Source organism: Pleurodeles waltl, chromosome 5, assembly GCF_031143425.1.
Source record: "Pleurodeles waltl isolate 20211129_DDA chromosome 5, aPleWal1.hap1.20221129, whole genome shotgun sequence".
In the NCBI taxonomy this organism is placed as follows: Eukaryota; Metazoa; Chordata; class Amphibia; order Caudata; family Salamandridae; genus Pleurodeles; species Pleurodeles waltl.
In genome coordinates, this window is record NC_090444.1 from 1348617494 (window position 1) to 1348638078 (window position 20585).

A 20585-nucleotide genomic window follows, 5' to 3' on the forward strand; every position below is an offset into this window, starting at 1 on the left:
ATCTAGAAAACACTAATGTACCCGCTTGAGGGGCTAGCCGAATTGCCAGTGAATCAATTGCTAGATTTGAGTATACGATGGAAGCAAGAAAACTTCTGTTATCTTGATGTCATGGTAACTAGGATAGTAAAAGATCATTGGCGCATTAGTGTGGAGAAGAGGGTGCAGGGCCTTACCAGATTGGTTGAATTCTAGAACATGCTGCCGTTGTCAGCATTGGGGAGAGCAGCAGTTGGTAAGATGGGCTTTCTACCCTGGTGCTTATATCTAGAGCAGAATGTGCTCTTCCATATCCCTGATAAGTTCTTTCTAACTGTCAAGTAGTCTCCTTCTTTCGTTAATATGGGTGGGAAGGAGATGCAGAGTGGAACTTCCACTTCCGAAAAGGGGCATGGAGGAGGGAGGATTGGCCCTCTTGAACGTATACTTTTAATACTGCGTAGTACACCAGCAACACGCAGCTCGATAGCTGACAAATATTGACAACTGGGAGAAATTACTTCTGCGGGCATAATTGGCAATGATACACTGCTATACATTTTAAAGAGAGGGGGGATGTGCTGACGTCCCATTACCATATCTGGTCCGTCATACTGCACAGGTGTGGGAGTCGGTGGTGAAGAAAGTATTACGCTGGTCCCCCTTTGACAGGGTATTATACATTTGGGACCCCAAACCATTTAGTTCCATTGACAAAGACATGTTCATGATGCAGTGGGGGGAGGGAGATGGCTTCTATCTGGGGTTCTGTATGCAGGGAGATTTTCCTCACTTTTCAAGAGGCCCAAGCCACATTCAACGTGGGGAGGGGGTCACTTTATCCAGTTCACCATACTATAGCATACCGTAAAGGAACTCTGAAGTACATATCCAGTAGCACTGCTGCCCTCACTGATGTTAGAGGGATTGATTTGATGGGGGGAGTGCAGACACCTCATCTTCCTATTTTACACAGCCGTCTGTGCAGACCTAGCAAAAGATGTGTACAAAGCAAAAATGGCATGGGAGCAAGAACTTTGGGAAATCATTGAAGATGGGTGCGGGGAGCAAGCGTCTAGTCTGGTGAAGAGGGTGTCCTGCAATAATCAGTTGAAATTGCCCCATTTTAATTTTTTACACCACACATATTTGACACCTATCCAGCTTAATCGTACAGAACTCATCAGGGGATCTATACGATTAAGCTGGGTAGGTGTCAAATATGTGTGGGGGTGGGACTCTTTCTTACATCTATGGAAAAACTAAGGGTGTGCCCAAATTACCCTGTGCATAAAAATAAAGAAAGAAAAAACAGGAAGCGCCATTGTACTTGAAGAATCATCAAAAAAGATGGTGGAAAGGATTCAATGCTGATCGAACAGGTAGTTACATTGTGTAAGAATTTTTTATTGTGTTGACATTCTTTAAGTAGAATCCCAGGGGTCTGTGCGTGTACCTTTAACCGCACCCCCCTGGTTATAGAAAAAAGTGATGACCATAATCATTTGGTTTGGTTTTCCAGTGATTAATTAAAGTTCCACTGTGACAATTATGTTTTTGGAGATTCAGATTCATCCCTGGCGCATCATGTTTTTTTCTTTCTTTCTTTCTTACATCTGTCATGACAATGTGCTGGGGTGCAGGATTTCAGGAGATTGGTGGTACCTTGCATAGAGAAGGCAGTAGGGATTGAGATACCACTGACGCCAGGGACATGCCTCTTGGGCATCGTAAAAAAAAAAACTAGGGGACGCAAGATCTCCTATAAGCTCCTGCAACTGGCACTTCTACTTGCGAAGCAAAGAATTGCTATAGGATGGATGGGAACCCAAATCCCCAATGAGGCATTGTGACATGGGCTGATTGATGTTGGTTGTAGTCTGCAGGCAGACCTGGCACATATGATATGAACTGCACTGCAATAGTTCGACTACTATCCGAGGTGAGGGGAGAGGGATTAATTGGATGCTCGCACTTCAAACAATGCACCAGTTGATGTAACTGTTTTGTATTTACGAAAATGTATAAATAAAGACATTAAAAATACTTAAATAAATAAAAAAAAACTTTATATATCTTCCATCTTCTAGTAGTAGCTCTAACGAAAAAAGGCAGTACGAGAGCAAAGGAGGAAAAACACCACATCGAGCAACTTCCGCTCTACGGGATCATCAACAATTTTAAGCATAAAACTGTTTGCTGAGTTCAGGACTCACATCACACATTAGCATCTTTCTCTCAAGAAAGAAAAGGGTCTCCAACGCACAATCACACAAATTACCAGGGTAAATACACAACACAGCACAAAAGATTATGAAGCACCAATAACACAATAAGCCGTAAGGACCAGTGTAACATGGTCACTTGATACCTACTGAAAAATCCTTAAGTTCCCTTCACAAACAACTTGCATGGGTGTTGTAGCAAATCACATTGAAACCTGGAACTGGATTATGTTCATACACAACATCACTCATGCATCTACTTTTGGAATCACTGTGGAAGACAGTCAAATCTACACCCAAAAACAAGTTGTCAATCATATCATTCTCCACTCTAGATGCACCTCTACCACTGCTGAAAACCAGCACAACCTCCAGAGGTGAGACCACAAGGAAGTCCCATTAAGACAGTCCCTTGGCAGCGAGAAGTGAATCAGTTGTCTCACCTTGATGTTCGCTCTGGTGACTTTCTCCTTAACGATGTCCACCTGTCACTTCATATACTCTCTCCCTCACACCAAGCAGTCACAAACACTACTGATATCATGTACTTGCACAACTTCATACCTCTTCTACACCCACCAAGAATATAGCCTTGAGCGGGGTAGTCACCGCAAAACTACTGGAACGGGGTACACTCAGTTGCAGGATGGTTTGTCATGAAATAACATCTTTTTTAACCCTCTCCTACAGTTCAACCCATTACAATGCAGCAATTGTACAGTGTCCTTAATAACCTTTTAAAATTATTTCCACCTGACTCAGCCTCTGGATGGAATAGATCAGGAAACTTCCTGCTAATTTCCTTTCCTCTGGCCACCGTCAAATTATGTGATCATAGCCTTTCTTAAACCAAGGTCAGTCTTTCACCTCCAAATGTTCCTCCATGAAACAATGAGAAGCATGTGTATCACTGTCTACCAAATCCTTGACTGTAAGTGCCACTTCACATTCTATCTCATTTCCTACGTCAACTGGGACATAAATCTGCATGTACATTTTTCACACCCGGAACATACTCTATTGCACAGAGGAAAGTCTGCAGCAAGGCCACAAATCTTACCAACCTCATGGCCAAAGTTCTTCAACCACTTGAAATTATACCACAGAATTTTTTTTATAATGCCAAACTGCCCATCTGCAAGCAAACAGCTCTCTTTCTGTCAGTGAATAAATAATTACACGCTGTCTCTATCAGAGACCTAGAACCATAACAAACTATCCACTCTCAGTTCCCATCTCTCTGGATCAATAGAGGTGTAACAACCACTGCATTCACCCCCACACTCCAAAATCATTTCTTTCCTACCACAAATGGTTTAAGGTGCAGAAAATTGTAAATTTCCTCCTTCAACTATGTAAATACTTTCAAATGTGTGCTTTTTTCATTACAGTACTTATTAATTCTGTTTCATGGGCGTAGTTCTGTATGAATTTAGCAAAGGATTTGGTTAATCCTAAAAAGGAAGACAACTGATTCTATGAACCTAGCATTATCACCTCCAAAATTGTTCCAATATGATTATCCTTGGGTCTGATGTCAAACTTGGAAACGTCCCAAATATTCAACGTTCTTCCTCGTACATTGCCATTTGTCCAGTCTCAGAGTCAACCCCTTATCCATGAAAACCCTAAGAACCTCTTGCAGACCTGAGTTGTGCTCCTTGCAATTTGCCCTATAGACGAAGATGTCATTTTGAAATTCCACTACGTCTAGATTCCTTCATCAATCTTCGGAATATGGCAGTGGTGCTTGCCAGCCCAAATGGCATCCTTCTATACTGAAGTAATCCTTCAGCTGTATTGAAAGACGTCAGGTCCTTACAGTCCACGTGAAGTACCATCTAGTAATAGGCACTGGGAAGGTCCATACTAGAGAACACTATGGCCCCTGCCAATGTTGAGACCAATTCATGGATATTGGATAGTGAGTGTTGATCCACCCAGATGTCCAGAGATTTATGCAGAGACGAAGCTCACCAGAGGCCTTCCACAAAATCATCACCGGAGAGACCCATAAAGCGGACTCCACTGGCCCAGTAATGTTCTTAGTGCAACTCTTCAGTTTCCTAACGACAATTTATGGGCACATTTCACAGTTATAAGCACCCTCCTTAAGTATGATCCAGTACTGATAACCATTTATACTCCCTCAACCTGTATTGAAACACAGTGGAAAACTCCTTACCCAAACCTCCATCTACTCCCACAATTCTGCTGCTATTTCCTCTCTAAACATTTAAAAAACAGGTGGCACTTCCAGAGAGTCTAAGCAAATTCCCAAATACTCCTGCTGAGGCCAACACAGTACCTAAAATGTTGATTTTGTGTTGAGATTAACGTCCCGGTTTAATCTCCATACTCTCCATTTCCCTCCTTGGCCATAATCTCTCAAAAAGCTGCTGCCAAATGATTGTGTACACAGCATAGGAGTCAACTATCATCAATCGTTATGATGGTGGACATCGAAAGTTTTTTTACTCTACAATAACCTTCACTCAATACCATTCCAGGATTAAGAATGTTCTCTTTTTTCCTTTCTTGTGCACTAATCTATGCTTCTGGAGACGAATCTCTTACAGACAAGGTCAAAATGCCTTTTTTGAAATGTATTTCAAACATTATCTAATGCTGGGCAACCCTTAAAATCACCTACATAAGAACGATTCCCACACCTGTAACACTGGAGGCCCTGTTGTTTCTCCCACCACTTTACTTCTTCTTTCTACTTATCATACTTTTTGACCGCAGTACTTACTTCATCTGGACTACCCCTTAGGTCCTGGACAACCCTTTCCGAGTTCTTAATCCCTTCACTATTATTGCAGCCTCTTGAGAGTCAACTCAGCACAAACCTATAAATAACCCATCCTGCATTTTCTTGTTGTTAGTTTTCCCAAGTACTTGATCTCTTCTAATTTGCTCATAATTGATATGTACAAAGTCACAGGACACTGCCAATGACCTTAGCGAGGTGACATATTCTTTGAAATATTCATTCTTGTGTTAAAACCCTGGATCACAATTTGAACATTTCAATAACTACGTTTATGCTTACTCCATACTTTAAACCCAACTGTTTCGTAAAATAGTTGAAGACTTTTAAACCTACAAGCACATTTTGTTCCAAAGCAAGTAACTTTTTAAACTTCATCAGGCAAGTGTTCCCCAGTGTTTTAAAAAGGACATCTTCCGGGAATCTAAAAAATCTTCCCCTCCAAAAGCTCAACATACATCAACCTTCTGACAGCGTAAACTCTTCCCCTGGGTGGTGCAAGAAGGAAAGTAGTGGCTGTACTGAAGACGTTTTGAATACAAACATTGATTTTTAAAGCAGTGACTGGTTTCCCCTACAAAATGTCTTCAGAGTTGTATATGTTACAAGTGCCAAAATATCCAACACAAAATAATTCCTCTGGGTACGTAATAACGAAGTCAAATAAATGTCTCTCACAGTCATAACAATCAAAGTAAACATCTCTGTGGATGCTACACGTGCAGTAATTCCTCAATGGACACAAGGTGAAACTCAGAGGTAGTGCTCTTTCTTTGTAGTTTTTTTTGTTTATTCTCTTGGGCCCTAGCTATGCGACCTCAATGTTCATATCACTCACAACCAGAACATATGGATGTGATGTCCAAGCGCCCAGCACTGGAGCAGCAACTGCTGTTGTGTGCTGCTCTGGTGACCGCCCTGTCACCCCCAGGGAGGGGTTTGGGGCTGTTGGGGGGTCCTTCAAATGCAATGATCGTGTCAGTGATGCATCTCGGTCTTTTGCCAGACCGGCAAAGGATGAAACCACTGCATTGAGCAACCACTGCTCTTCAATCCCCCCACATATACCAACGTTCTACTCTGACATCAGCAAAAACAACAGTTTGCTGATGTTCAAGGTACACGTTACCATAGCAATTCATTCACCATATTTAAGTCTGGCACATATAAATGTTTACTGCTGCATATATTTTGAGTAGACTACAGATTACTGTATAACAATTGTCACAAAAAATGCAAAATATCTGCAGGGCCATAAATGACTATATTAAGTCAATAGAATTATTTAAAGATCCACTTCAATTGAAACAGCACAATGATAACTGAAAACTCCATTACTAAAAGTCCATGACTTCTACTTACATTTGAAACTGGGGAAGATTCTCTGATGGTAGTGCCAACGCCAAATCCAGAAATTTACATGCAGACAAGTAAAGATTTAACCACCTCTGGCTGTTATATGAGGTTGAGAAGCCATTGCCGCCTGTGTACGTGGTTTCCAAGCCAGCAACAGATGGACCTGAAGTTCTTAATAAAACAAAGTAGACATAAAACTAAGTATATATCACTGTACTAATACTTTTTAAAAACATTTTTACATTTTATACACAATTTACTTTCTTTTTGTTTATATACAATGGTGATGGTGATATACAATGATGGAATATTTTATGTACACAAGAACGCCTAGCTTATGTGTAGCTCAAGTAAATTTCAATGCAAACCTTCTCACTGGACCCCCACACCCTGAACTGTATTCTCAAGTCAAAGAAAATACACTAGTGGGGAGCAAGAAGGAACACCTAAATAGATATGGTCAAACACATAATACAATGCAAACAACTCAACTGTACTAAAGTAATGAGTATTTATTTAATCTTATTCTCATTCAGCATAACAATATATGTGCATGAAAATTACAAAGACGTATTAAAAAGTGTTACATCACATGAGAGACCGGTTCAATCATCAAATGCATGACAAAGAAACTTCAGGTACTCAGCTAACAAAATAGGCATTGTTGAACAAGTTACTTACCTTTGGTAACACCTTTTCAGGTGGAGACATATTCTAATTGCAGAGATTCCTTACCTATAATTGTCCCCAGGTGTCATGCTGGATTCAGAGATTTTTCTCGAGCAGTACCCCTGCGCACCGTTAGGTAGCGATGGCTGGCTCCATGTCCATTAGCGGTGTCATGCGTGCCGGATATGACATCGCGGGACCTATATAGGCACCATGCCAGTGCGCTGATGTAAATTTATTTTCACGACTTTCCACACCAGAAGTGCAAAGCCATGAAGAACACTGATGCTTCAGAACTAGGGCCATGAAAGTGAAGTCTCTGTCCCTAGAGATCAGTTCGCAGAGCGGGAAGGATGGGTGGATCAGTAAGGAATCTGCAACTAGAATATGTCTTTTCCAGATAAGGCATTATGAAAGGTAAGTAACTTGTTATTCTGATAGAGAATTCTAGTTGCAGATTCCTTACCTTAGGATAGATACCCAAGCAATACCATCTGCGGCAGTGGGTCTGCGAACCAAGATCATACTAGGAAATCCTGCAGGACCAAACAGGCAAAGTAGCTGTCCCTCTGGACCTGACTGTACAGGCAGTAGTGTTTTGTGAGCATCTGCAGTGATGCCTATGTTGCTGCCTGACAGATGTCCAGGACTGGAACTCTGCGTGCTAATGCAGTGGTTGGAGATGTTGCTATGGTAAAGTGAGCACGCAAACCCTCAGTGGGTTGCTTTTTAGCAATGACAGTACGACCCATCTAGAGATAGTTCTCTTCTGCACTGCCCAACCTTTCTTCGCATCCACATAACCCACAAGGAGATGAATGGCCCTCTTGAACTGGAACTTTTTGGTATGATCAAGGTAGGCTGCCAACCCTCTTTTTGGGTCCAGGCAGTGAAGTCTCTCCTCTTCCTTAGAAGGATGTGGGGGTAAGTAAAATGTAGGCCAGGAGATGGATTGGCCTACATGAAAGGGTGTGACCACTTTTGGCAAAAAAGAAGCCCTAGTGCAAAGCACTACCTTGTCAAGATAGATGGAAAGGTGGGCGGCTTTGACGATAGTGCCTGCAGCTCACCCACTCTGCGGGCAGAAGTGATGGCTACAAGGGAGGCTGTTTTTAAAGTAAGAAGCCTGAGCGGACAGTTGTGAAGTGCCTCAAAAAGGAGCACAGATTAGAAAAGTAAGAATCAGATTCAAATCCCATTTGGGCATTATGAATTATGAAATGAAGGAACACACGGGTAAGACCCTTCAGAACTCTGCCAACAACAGGAGATTTAAACAAGAAGGGTTGGCAGGTAATCTCACAAAAACAGATAGCAGACAAATAACCCTTGAGGGTGGCCAAAGAAGAGCACTGCTGGGCCAAAGAAAGTATAAACAATAGGATTTCAGATAGAGGGGCAGAGAGGGGCTCAACAGAGGGGCAGCGAGGGGGTCAACAGACTTATCTGTGCACCATGCCACAAATGTGTTCCATCGACAGGCGCATATCGTTTTGGTGGAGGAAAGCGTGGCTGCCAAAATAACGTTACTGACTTCAACTGCCGCTGCTTTATCTTCATGCAAGAAGTCAGAAACTGGGCAGGTTTGGGTGGAGAACCGTCTCTTTTTGCTGTGCCGAAGATCCTCCCAAAGGGGCACACTGATAGAAGGATAGATGACCATGCTCAACAGCTCAGGATACCAGACTTTTCATGCCCAGTACAGAGCCCCAGTATCACTTGGGGCTGGCTGTTCTTGATCTTTTTGAGAACTCTGAGCAGAATTGGTATGGGCAGAAAGGCATACAGGAGGCCCGAGTTCCACTTGGGATGAAAAGCGTCACCGTGTGAGTGCCGCCTTGGAAACTCCAACATGCGAAACACCTGACATTGCGCATTCTCTGCAGAGGCGAACAGATCTAACCAAGGCTGTCCCCATTGCTGAAAGAGACCTCGTGCAACCTCTGGATGGAGATGCCATTGTCATCTGCGTTTGTCCCCTCTGGAGTTCAGAGAGTCCACCAGGTGTTGAACCACCAGGGAAATACCCTGATGTTCTAGCCATGTCTAGAGGCACAGAGCCTCCTGACAAAGGATCCTCGATCCCACTCCACCCTGCTTGTTGCAGTAGCACGTCGGTGTCCGTGAACACCTGCTCTACTTTCCCTTTGAGAGATGAAAGGGATGCTTTCAGTGCTAGCCTGATCGTTCTGAGCTCCAAAAGACAGATTTGGAGCCCAGACTCCGCCAGAAGCCAGATGCCTCTGATCAACACCTTTCCCATGTGGCCGCCCCATCCCAGGAGTGATGCATCTGTCACTAATGTCACATCTGGTTGGGGAAGGGAGAGGGATCTGCCTCTGACCCAATCGTGGTTCAAGAGCCAACACTGCTGATCTTGCACAGTTCCCTCCAAGACCTGGACCATGTCAGAGAGATTCCCCTTATGCCGTGCCCACTGGAACTTCAGGTCCCACTACAGAGCCTGCACATGCCATCTGGCATGTGTCACCAGCAGGAGGCAATGAGGCCCAGCAGCATCAGAGTCATTCTCCCCGAAATCCAGGATAGAGGCTGAAACATCTGTATCATAGCTTGAATATCCTGGACTCGCCATTCGGGAGTATAGGCCCGAAACTGCACAGTCTCTAGAACAGCTCTGATGAAAGGGAGTGTCTGAGAGGGAGTCAGGTGTGACTTCGGCACATTTATAGTAAACCCCAGAGAATGCAGCAAGTTTGCTGAAACCTGGAGGTGGGTTTCACAGCCTGAGATGAACTCGCTTTCAACAGCCAATCATTAAGATAGGGGAAGACTGACACCCCTCATCTCTGCAGATGAGCTGCAACCACCACCATCGAAAGTGGAGCACAGTGAACTGAAAGTGCCTGTGGCCTACCGTGAACAGCAGGTAGTGCTGATGGGCAGGCAGGCCAGAGATATCAAAGATATGAAAATAAGCGTCCTGCAAGGCCAATGCTACCATCCAGTCTCCTGGGTTTAGGGCAGACAAGACCTGAGCTAACATGAACAACTTGAAGTGCTCCTTCTTGAGGAAGAGATTGAGGTGCCAGACGTCTAGGATAGGGTGGACCCCCTTGTCCTTTTTGGGCACCAGAAAATTGTGGGAATAACAACCATGACCTACTTCTGGCACATGGATCTTCTCCATGTCTCCCTTGAGAGCCGTAACCTCCTCTCAGAGAAGGGATCCTCTGTCATCCGATTGTAGGATGGTGGCATGGATGGAGGGTTAGTCTCAAAGAGGAGAGAGTAGACCCTTCGGACTACTTGCAAAACACACCTGTCTGATGTGATGGATTGCCAGCAGGGCAGGTGATGGCGAATCCTGCCTCTGACTGGTCCCTGATTGGGAAGCATCAGACTAGGAAGGTTTGGAGGCTGCAGCGGGGCAGGCGATGGTCTGGGAGGACCACTGGCTCCCTGATCCACAAAGATGTTGGATCCCACATCCCCGGCAATGGAGAGGCTGGGCAGGACGCGCAGCACGGTGGCTGGAGGGAAACAGACGTGGTTGGGCACTTCTTCTGTAGTCATCAAAGGGGTAAAAAAAAACAGACTGGAGGGGACAAGGGGCAGCTGTGAGGACCTGGCTGTAGCCCGGGACTTCTTAAAGCGCTCAAGCGCCGAGTCTACTTTGTCTCCGAAGAGAAGGGTGCCATCAAAGGACATGACCATGAGCGTGGATTGGGCATCTTCCGAAAATGTAACTGATCTACTTAGTGAGTTGGTCATATCCTGTCCACGTCATATCCTGAACCTTGCTGCATCTCTCCCATCAGCAACAGCTTGGGAGAGAATGGCCCAGGTCTCTTCTGGTACCTGTTGCAGCACCTGCGCAACCGTGTCCCATAAAGTATGGGTGTAATGGCCCAAAAGGCATGCAGTGTTCATAGACCGCAATACGAGGCTGGAGGAAGAAAATATCCTTTTCCCAAGCTCATACAGCCCTTGGGATTCCTTATCCGGAGGAACAGAAGGGAATGTGCCTGGGAACGTAGAGGCTTGGATAACCAAGCTCTTAGTGGTAGGGTGTTGCGTAAGCAACACTGGGCCATAAGGGACTGGTCTATGTGGGTGATTGCCCTGTTGACAGGAGCCCCTGTCCTGAGTCCTAGCAGGACATCAGTGAGGGTTTCATTAAATGGCACAAGTGGTTCAGAAGAAGCAGCCTTGGCTTGAAGCACCTCAGGCAGGATATTATCCCTGACTCCCACCGAAGGCAGCTCGAGGCCCAGGACCTCGGCCGTCCTTTGCACCACCATCGAGTAGGACGTTCCCTCCTCCAGAGCCACAGTAGGGTGCAAAAGCATGCCAGGGTCACGGGAAGTGTGCACCCAGATCTGTACGCAGGTCCATAGGGTCTTCCAGGTAGTATTCTAAAAGGTGCAGCGACCCCTCCTAATCCTCACCATACCCCAACCGATAAGAATAAGAGTCAGGATCCAACCTAAGGAGCAAGGTCCCTGCTGAAGTTGAAATTGGTGTTGTGCGATGTCGGGCCGCTTCTATGTCAGAGTCGGGAATGAGGATGGGGTCAATGTGACCCTGGGCACCGGCGACATCAGAAACGTTGACGTCAGAACCGTTGTTGGGGAAGGTCAAGATGGCATGACTGATGCCAGTTTGGATCTGGCAATAGATCTCTGAGTGCCCCCGGAGCCAAAGCCGCAGTTGCAGAACCTGTGGGGGCCCCTGCCAACTCCGTGGAGCCCAAAGGCGCTCCGGCGGAATGGGACTGCACAAATATGAGGCACATGGCCTTGTAGAACTCATGTAGTTGGGCAGGGGTGGCACCAGCTCCCAGAAACTCAGAGAGTTGCCGAGTCAACCCAGAAGCAGGCTCTGAGGATGAAGGGATAGAGCGACAACACTCCTTTTCCCACGTCACGCCAGCTAACTGACGGGGTGAGGTCAAAGAACGTTTGACTTCTTCTTCTGCCTCGACTTACTCAATTGTCTCAAGGACCTGGAGTGGGACCATGAAGAATGGGGGCTCTGTGACCATTCTCGGGGCCTTCCTCTCAACCGAGACCAGAAGTGACGCAAGCCAAGCACCGGGCCACAAGCAGCTTCAGGGACCACTCTGAACACTATTTCAGGTCATGGTTGTGCTCCAAACACCACAAACACACGAGGTGTGGATCAGTCATGGACAACATCCAATGAAAGGAGTCGAAGGGTTTAAACCCGGTCTTCTGTGATGACATCTCGAAACACCAGAAGTGTCAAAAAAAGCTTTGACAAAAAGTCCAGTCAAAAAGTGACTGTAGGGGTAGCTCTTCTTCTGAGCCGCGCATGGCTGGCGCTTAAAGAAAAGAACTGACGTTAGCATGTGGGAGTGGCGCCTTTATAGGTTCCGCAATGTCATATCTGGCGCACATGATGGCGATGACAGACGCAGAGCTGACTGATGCCACCTAATGGCGCGCAGGGGTACTGCTCAAGAAAAATCCCCGGATCCAGACTGATGCCTCGGGGAAATTCTAAGGTAAGGAATTTGCAACTGGAAGTCTCTATCAGATACACAAAGTCAGTACGAGCTGCAACAATGCTTCAGCTTTTTGCAAAATTAAGAATCGTTAAACCCTCAGAGGAAACCCATTAAAGGGGAAAATAGATAGCACAAGACAAAGTTCTGGAGAATTTGCATGTGTTGAACATTAAGAGATCACTATGAACGGATATTCCAAGGGGGTTCTGCTCAAAACTGAAAATCTCTAGATTCAGGCCCTCATTCAGAGGGCTGTTTAATTCCCAATTTAATTACAGGCTGAGTTGTAAATTACAAGGAATGCCTAAATAATGTGATTCTTGGGGCATTTTGCACACATGTCAAACTTGGACCATTACTGTAGCATGGCTTTGTCACAAGTCTTGCAGTAATGAGTTTTCCCTGGGTACCACACCTAAAGAATAAGTTACTAACCTTCAGTAACACCCTTTCTGGTGGACACTGTTACTAGATTACTCACCTTTGAATCTCCCCATGTGCTAGATTAGACCATCAAAATCTTTGCAATGGCTCCTGTGTGCTGGCAGATGCATGTTGAATTCAGCTGTCTCCTATGTTTCCCATGCCTAAGACACAGAGAGTGGCTTAGCAAGGTTGACTTTGAAATTACAAAAACTAACTGTTCACTCTACAAAACGGAAAGGAGAATGAGTGATAAGAAACCTGTGGCTCTGTTGATCTGAATAATGAGGACTGATCAGGAAAACAAGGGTCAATAAGTAACCTTTAACCATGCCCACAGTAAAGCCATTTCAGGCCAAAGACAATACAAAAAAACACAACATTAGACAGATTTTGCTGCAGGAGGTTGACTTGCTACTCTTCACACCAAGCTACAAATGTAGTCAACTGCCAAATATACAGGCTTGGAGGTGGGGTGGTGAGCACCCAGAATAACAGCTGCTACTTCTGAAGGCAAATAAGAACATCTGAGGTAGTTCTGCCCAATCCCCTGTCATGGAAGTGTAGCTTGTGGAGATTTATGTGCAAAACTCTGTACTGCTGTTAGAACAGTAACTACTCTTATAGAGCCAGCCGATGTGGAGGGCATATGCTCAGAACTACGAGTTCGAAGTAGCAGATACTGTGAACCTAGTACAGGGTTCAGAATTATCTCTCAGTAGCCCTTTTTCCAGCACCAATGGGAATAGAGGCAAAAAGGGGTAGTGTCTTCACATGGCAGAAGATGTCTCCTAAAGATGCTCTAAAGAGACAAACTAAAGGGCAAAATGTTGGGCACTGAGCGTTTTCGGAGGTCACCAAAAGGTGTAATAAGAGTTTACTCACTTGTGGGAGGATGTGTTCATCTCCAGAGGCAGATGCCACTTGTGGTCTGCAAGATGACAGCTGCTGAGCTCATCTGTTCTAACATTGAAGGATCCCACAAGATAACTGACAACAGGGCCATCATTTGAAACACATATGAACAGCACAGTTTAAATTAATCCAGTCAGAGGGTCTGAAACCCCAGGTCTTCCTACTTGCTGCGGTACCACATGGCAGTTGGTTTGTCCACCAGCACCTGGACAGATGTACTCGAAATGGAGGGCAGAAAGGTTTTGAGAGCCAGCTGCATGGCTCACAGCTTCAATAGATTTATGTGGTTGTGCTGCTTTAATGGAGACAAGAGGTCTTTTAACTGCCACATTGTCCAGGTGACGTCCCCAACTAAGAGATGATGCATCAGTGACCACTGTGACTTCCAGAGGAAGTAATGAGAACAGTTTGCATCAGGTAAGACTGATGTCAGTCATCCACGACTGGAGGTCCTGAGATGCCTCTTTGCAGATACAGACCTGTCTGAGAGTCTTCCTTAGTGTTCTTCCTACTGCAGGCACAGGTTCCACTGAAGGGCTTGCATGTTCCATAAAGTGTGGGGTCCTAGCAGAATGCAAGCTACTAACAGGCCCAGGAGTCTCAAAACCATCAAGACTGGAACAGATACTGTCATCTATCATATCAGGATCAGAGCCTGAACATCCTGGATTAGCTGTGGCGGGGGAAAGGTGTCCAGGTGAACATGTACAAGATGGCCCCAATAAATGGCAGCCACTGTGCAAAACTGAAGATGAAACTTGGATTCATTGATGAAAAACCCTAAGGTGGACGAGAACTACATTGTTTTCTGGAGGTGGTGCGACACTAGCTGAGACAATATCATCTTCACCAGTCAGTACATGTATCTCTAACATGTAAAGATGTGCCAAAACCACTGACATGACCTTTGTAAAGATGTGAGAGGCTGATGTAAGGCCGAAAGGCAGGACCAATTAACTGAAAGTGGTCTTATCACACCACAAATCAGAGATATTTCCTGTGGGACTGCCTGACCTGTAGGTCCAGGGATACCATCAAAGCCTCATTATGTGAGGAATGAATTTAGAACTTAGAAGTTTAAGGTCATTCTCAACCCCATGGGCTTCTTGGGACTCAAAAAGTGACAAGAGTAACATCCAATTCTTAGCTCTGCCTCAAGTACAAGCTTGAAAGCCCCCTTTGTGAGAAACATCAATTCTTACTTGGAAAGAATACTGCCATCTTCCGCTGCCGACTTGGTTAGAACAGCGAGAATATGAGTGGGGGTGTCTAGAAAGGAAAGGGAATAACCAGTGTAGACAATATGGAGGACCCATAGGTCTGAAGTGGCTGAAAGATTGACTGTGAGTTAGGTAATGCTTTTTCTGGCCCTCTAATGACCCCAGATGCCCATTCAAGAGCAAACTAAAAGGGTCTGAAACTGTTGTCTGGATTGATGTTGCTTGACCCTTGGCACGGACTTTGGCACCCAGCAAGTCTGTGTACATTACTGGATTTCTTGTGATGGCTCCTACTGGAGGAAGATGTGGTCCATGGTATAACACCAGAACTTCCTGTACTGCTAGTTGAATTGGTGGTCAGGAGATAGCAATCCCAAGGAGGAAGCTGCAACTTCGTTTTTTAAATGCTCCAGAGCTGCACAAAACCTTTCTTTAAAAAGTCGGGGCCTAATAAAAGGCAGATCCATCAATGAAGCTAGACATCGCTGGGAAATCCAGTGGAGTGCATGCATTCAAGATGCCTGAAAATGACATTGGTGCCTACTGGACAAGTGTCTCTGGTGTTCAGATAAGAACATAAAATGTGTTTAGCCTAGTCTTGTCCATCTTGGATCATTTATGTGAAAGCGTTACTTAGGTCTCCAGGTAACACAGGAAGAATTTCACGCGCCATTCCACAGGGAGTGTGACTATTGCAATAGAACAGGAGATCACACTAAAAGAACACCATGCCAAACTGATGAAAGAAAAATCTTTCCTGCCCATTGCATCAGTTCTCTTGATTTTTATATCCGCAGGAACCATAAGAAAGAAGTTAGGCTTCACCTTGTAAGTGGAGGCCTGTGTCACAAGGCTCTCCGAAGTGGGATGCTATGTCAAAACTTGGGGTTGCCAAGAGCATGTCTATGGTGCCTAGCAATGGGGCAAATCACCACCAGCATAGAACATGGTTTTGACCAGGAGACATAATCAGGATAACCAGACAGAGTCTCATCAAAGTTAAACAATGGCTCTGATGTAGAAGATCTATTTGAAAAATCTCAGTAAAAAGAATTGCCTTATGTTCCTCAGCTAGGCGAGGCAGTTCTAGAACATCTGCTAGCCTTCTAAACAAAAAAAACAAAAAAAGAAGGTTGTGCTTTCCTTGGTTAAAAGCCCCAAAAGCCGATCTAGGATGGAATCTGGATAGGTGTCTCGGCCTCGGGCATTTCTGTAAATTATGATATAAGCTAACATCAATATAATGAGGAAGTAGGAAGTCAGCCTCCTCTTCATCATCGTTGTCATTGATTGTTATTGCTGATAATGCCCATTAAAATAATTGGGAAGAAAATAAATTGTCGTCATGTTGAGATCGAAGGCCTTGAATCAAACTCGGACACCAAAATGACTGAAGTAGAGGATCTAGATGAGAGTCTTCCTCCATGGCTGGTTGTAGGGTGTTACATTAATCGAATCCTAGCTGAAGAATAATTTGAATCCACGAAGGTGGCTGAAACTGGATCTGGGATTGGCTCCACCGATGGATGAACAACTGGGGAGACTGGTAAGCACATAATGGATTCACAGCCTGGAGTCAGAAGTACGTAGTGCCAACTATGCTCTGGAGAGCCTGCCCATGGCAATGCATCTGCAACACACCTGCACACTGCCAAGAAATTTAATGAGGTTCTGTAAAATACTGAAATATAATCTGTATCAGATTATGGCCTTTGTCAAAGAAACGTCTTGGCGCTCCGGATTTGAGGTGTATTGTTCTGGTGTTGGATTTATGTTCTGTCCGTCTTACTTTAGCTGGTCTTGGTGGTTGTCCAACTTAATACAAACAACATGGGCAATGGATGCTGCATATAATGTACAGACTTGCACATATAAAATATGTTCTGATTTGAATCATCCTTAAAACTTGATTCTCCGTTGATACTGTTATCACAATCTGAACATTAGTCTTATACTTACCTCGCTCATCTTTGGATGTGTCCATCTTTCTGCTTTTATCAACTTGTTGTCAGGGAGCACTTCAAAAGTTATGGCTTATTGTTTATGACTCAGAAGGTGCAGAGGAGTAGTACTCCTAACCTACTTGTACAGAGTCCATCTCATAGAAAGAAAGGATGCAAAACACTTAGAGAACTGGTGCCGTTACATCTGTAGAGAAAACCTGACATGACAACTTTGACGATGAACCATTGTGGGAATATGCCTCTTTCTGCATGATCGCCCGCATCTTTTGTGACTGATGCAAATAGTGTTTTGAATCTGTGCATTGAAACTCTGCTAACTAGGCTCCAGTGCATGTGTTCTGACACCTCAAACTTGTCAAAAGTGGTCTTGACTCCTATTTGGCATATTTAACTTACCGCTAATTCCCAGGTATAAGGTACAAACTATACCCAGGGTCTGTAAGTTAAATGTCACCTATTCTGTCACCCACTACAGTGATAGTGCACACCCGATGGCAAACCTGACATTGTAGCCTGCTTGTGCAGTTTTAAAACTGCAAATTCAACCTGTCAAGATAGCCACTTTTGACAGGGCTAAACTCTCCTTTTAAATATTAATACATCACACCTAAGAAGGCCGGAATGCCCCTTATACGTGGTGCATGGTATTTAAAAGTAGGACATGTAAAATTTTAATGTCAAATATTTCCTTACAATGACAAGGTCCAAAATGTTATTTTCACTGTAGCAGGCTTAGCTTTTCCAAAGGCAAGCAATGGGATATAATATTACAATTGAATCACGTTATCTTCACCTAGGAAACAGATACAAAGTTCATTCTTGGACCTTTAAAATATTTACTACACACTGGTAAAGTCGGATTTGTAATAAATTTGTTGCAAAAGGTGCATTTAAAAAATCACCTTTTACCTAGAATGCCATTTGTATGATCTTTCAACTTCCATCCAGGAGCCCTTTGATGAGTGTGAACTTGTTCCCACAGTTGATACAAAAGCCTTAGGTGTGGGGAGGTTATTTATTCCTCAGACAGGATGACCATCTGGGAACTTAATTAACTTCAAAGAGGCCTACCTTATCACAGGTAGATGTAGCTAACACCTTTGCCTGTCCCATTCTTTGGGGGTCATTATGAACACGGCAGGGTTCCCTGCCGTGTTCATGCTGGCGGTCTAAACACAGACCGCCAGCCCATAGAAGACCCCGCTGGCCCTATAATAGACATTCCACTGGGCCGATGGGCGGAAACAGTGTTTCTGCCAGCCGGCCGAGCAGAATGCTGGGCCAGGACATTGCCGATGGCTCCACATGGAGCCATCATCAATGCTGCAATGCGGCGGGTGCAGCAGCACCCGTCATGCATATCACTGCCCGATTCTGACCTGCGCAACGGGGCTGTGCACAGGGGCCCCGGAGCACCCCTTCTGCCAGCAGCGCTGCCCTGTCGGATAGACAAATCCGCCATCGTCAGGCTGTCTGTTGGCGGTAGCGGAGGGCCGCCTGTGCCAATCTTCCTTTGTTTATAATATGATGGTCCAGACCGCCATGCCGGTGATTTCCGCCACTGCCAGCATGGCGGTCTGGACCGCCATGTTCATAATGAGCCCCTTTGTCTCTCTAGTCAACCAGGCACCAAGGTAGAGAGGGACACTGTGGGATTGTCTGCAGTCGGGCACACAGGAACTGCTGCAATAGTGGTCAGGGCTACCACTGGAACGTTTACCTATTGGATAGGGAGGGGCAAGTGCCAGGCATAAATATGGGACCTCTATGTTCCCTCTTCAGAACAATACTGGACCTGAGGAAGACAGAAGAAGGACTGCATCTGCTGCCACCTGTACCCAGGACAAACAAGTGGACTCCAAGCATTGGCTGACCTCCTGTAAAGCTACAGTAACACAATAACTGCTAGAAGACCTTTTCCTGAAGAGCGCAGCTGACCAGTTCCATACACCAGTGGCCCACAAAAGTGACAAGTAAGAGCAGGGTTGTTCTGTGTCTCTCTTTTCTCTCTTAACCGATTCTCCTTTCCCTGTTTCTACTACCAGCCGTCAAATTATTGTTGTATGTGGCCACTGATGAATCTGGCAAGAGACAGAAGAATGCATAGTTCCTGCTGGATCCAGAGTACAAGGATAGTGCTTCCTGACATAGGTCTCTTAAATTTACTGTTCTTTGTTGCACAAATAGTGCAGGTTTGGAAAACAAAGTTACTTATCTTGTTTATTGATTTCACCAATCCTTTCTGAACTGCATTCTTTAATTTCTATCAAAAAATAGAATATCTATTTTTGTATGTAACTGGCTCTGTATCTTTACAGTTATCTTGGTTATATGCTACAGTCTATCTTTCTGTTAAATCCTCTGTTTTGCTTCTTGTAACCAACTTTCATTATTCCTCTTTCACTAAATTGTTGAATTAAGTTTTCTTCTGCTTGTAAACGTTTAGCTTTATCTAAGTAGATTTTCTTGCAGTGCAATATCTGACTGTAAGGAAACCCTTTTACATGACTGGTTGGTGCAAACTTTTTGTGTGCTAATACAAGTTCTAGTCTACACTCTTGATGTAAACATCTGTTTCTCACTTTCTGTTCTTAGGTGTTATTTGCAAGTTCAGAAAGTTTATTTGTGGTTTCCCCTATGGGAAGGTGATTTACATGTGTGTGTTGGTTATGCAGTTCTTTTGTAAACTGCTGTAAATAATTTTGTTGACCTTTCAATATTCACAGTATGCCACTATAGTATTGTTTTAAGTATCTAGGTATAACTTTCAATGACTCTGTGTAATATATACTTTGTTTTGAAGTGGTATATAAATATGTTCACATAGCTAGGAGGCATATTACAATTCATCACAGTTCCACTTATTTGTCAGTAAAATATGCTCTCCAAACGAAAATAGTTATAATACAGTATCATTTGTATCAACTCAATCAAGAAAAGAGAAGTCTCCAGATAAAATGCTGCATCTTGTAACCACATTATCACCCCCATCTGAATTACTAGGGGCACTTGGAATAAGGGCATGAGGGACCTGGCCCTTCTTGCCTCCTTCCTCCTATTTGTTCTCACTTCTTGCTGTTGGCTCTAGGACACTACGCACTTTATCACTGCTGATCAATGGTAAAGCGCAGCTGTTCTCCCTTCTAAAGTTGTTATGATTGGCTTACACCTAATTAGCATATTTAATTTACCTGCAACTCCCTTGTACAGTGGTATCTCTATGCCCAGGGCCTCTAAAGTATGTGCTACTAGTGGGTCTGCAGTACTGCTTGCGCCTCCCACAGAAGTAGTCTTTCAAACCTGTCTCAGGCCTGCTAGCGCAGGGCCTGCATGCGATGTTTACTGCCACAGGGACCTGGCATCTAAATTTACTTGCAGGCCCAGAACTCCCCATTTACTACATGTAAGTCCCCCTAAGGTAGGTCCTAGCTAGCCCTATGGGCAGGGTGCTATGTATGTGGAAGGCAGGACATGTGCCTGGTTGTGTGGCCTGTCCTGGTAGTGACAAACAGCCTATTTGGTTTCCCACTGCTGTGAGTGTTGACTTCTCATAGGATTGCATTGGAA

At 44.5% G+C, this 20585-nt stretch overlaps 1 protein-coding gene across 3 annotated transcripts in view; it reads right to left on the minus strand.

Annotated features, from left to right (window-relative positions):
• The window catches only part of DOP1A (DOP1 leucine zipper like protein A), a 694260-nt gene that overhangs the window by 47776 nt on the left and 625899 nt on the right, over positions 1-20585 (minus strand). For all 3 annotated transcript variants that reach the window (XM_069235613.1, XM_069235614.1, XM_069235612.1), the window contains one exon: positions 6340-6504. In XM_069235613.1, the coding sequence (XP_069091714.1) occupies positions 6340-6504 (165 nt within the window). The remainder of the gene's footprint in view (positions 1-6339; positions 6505-20585) is intronic.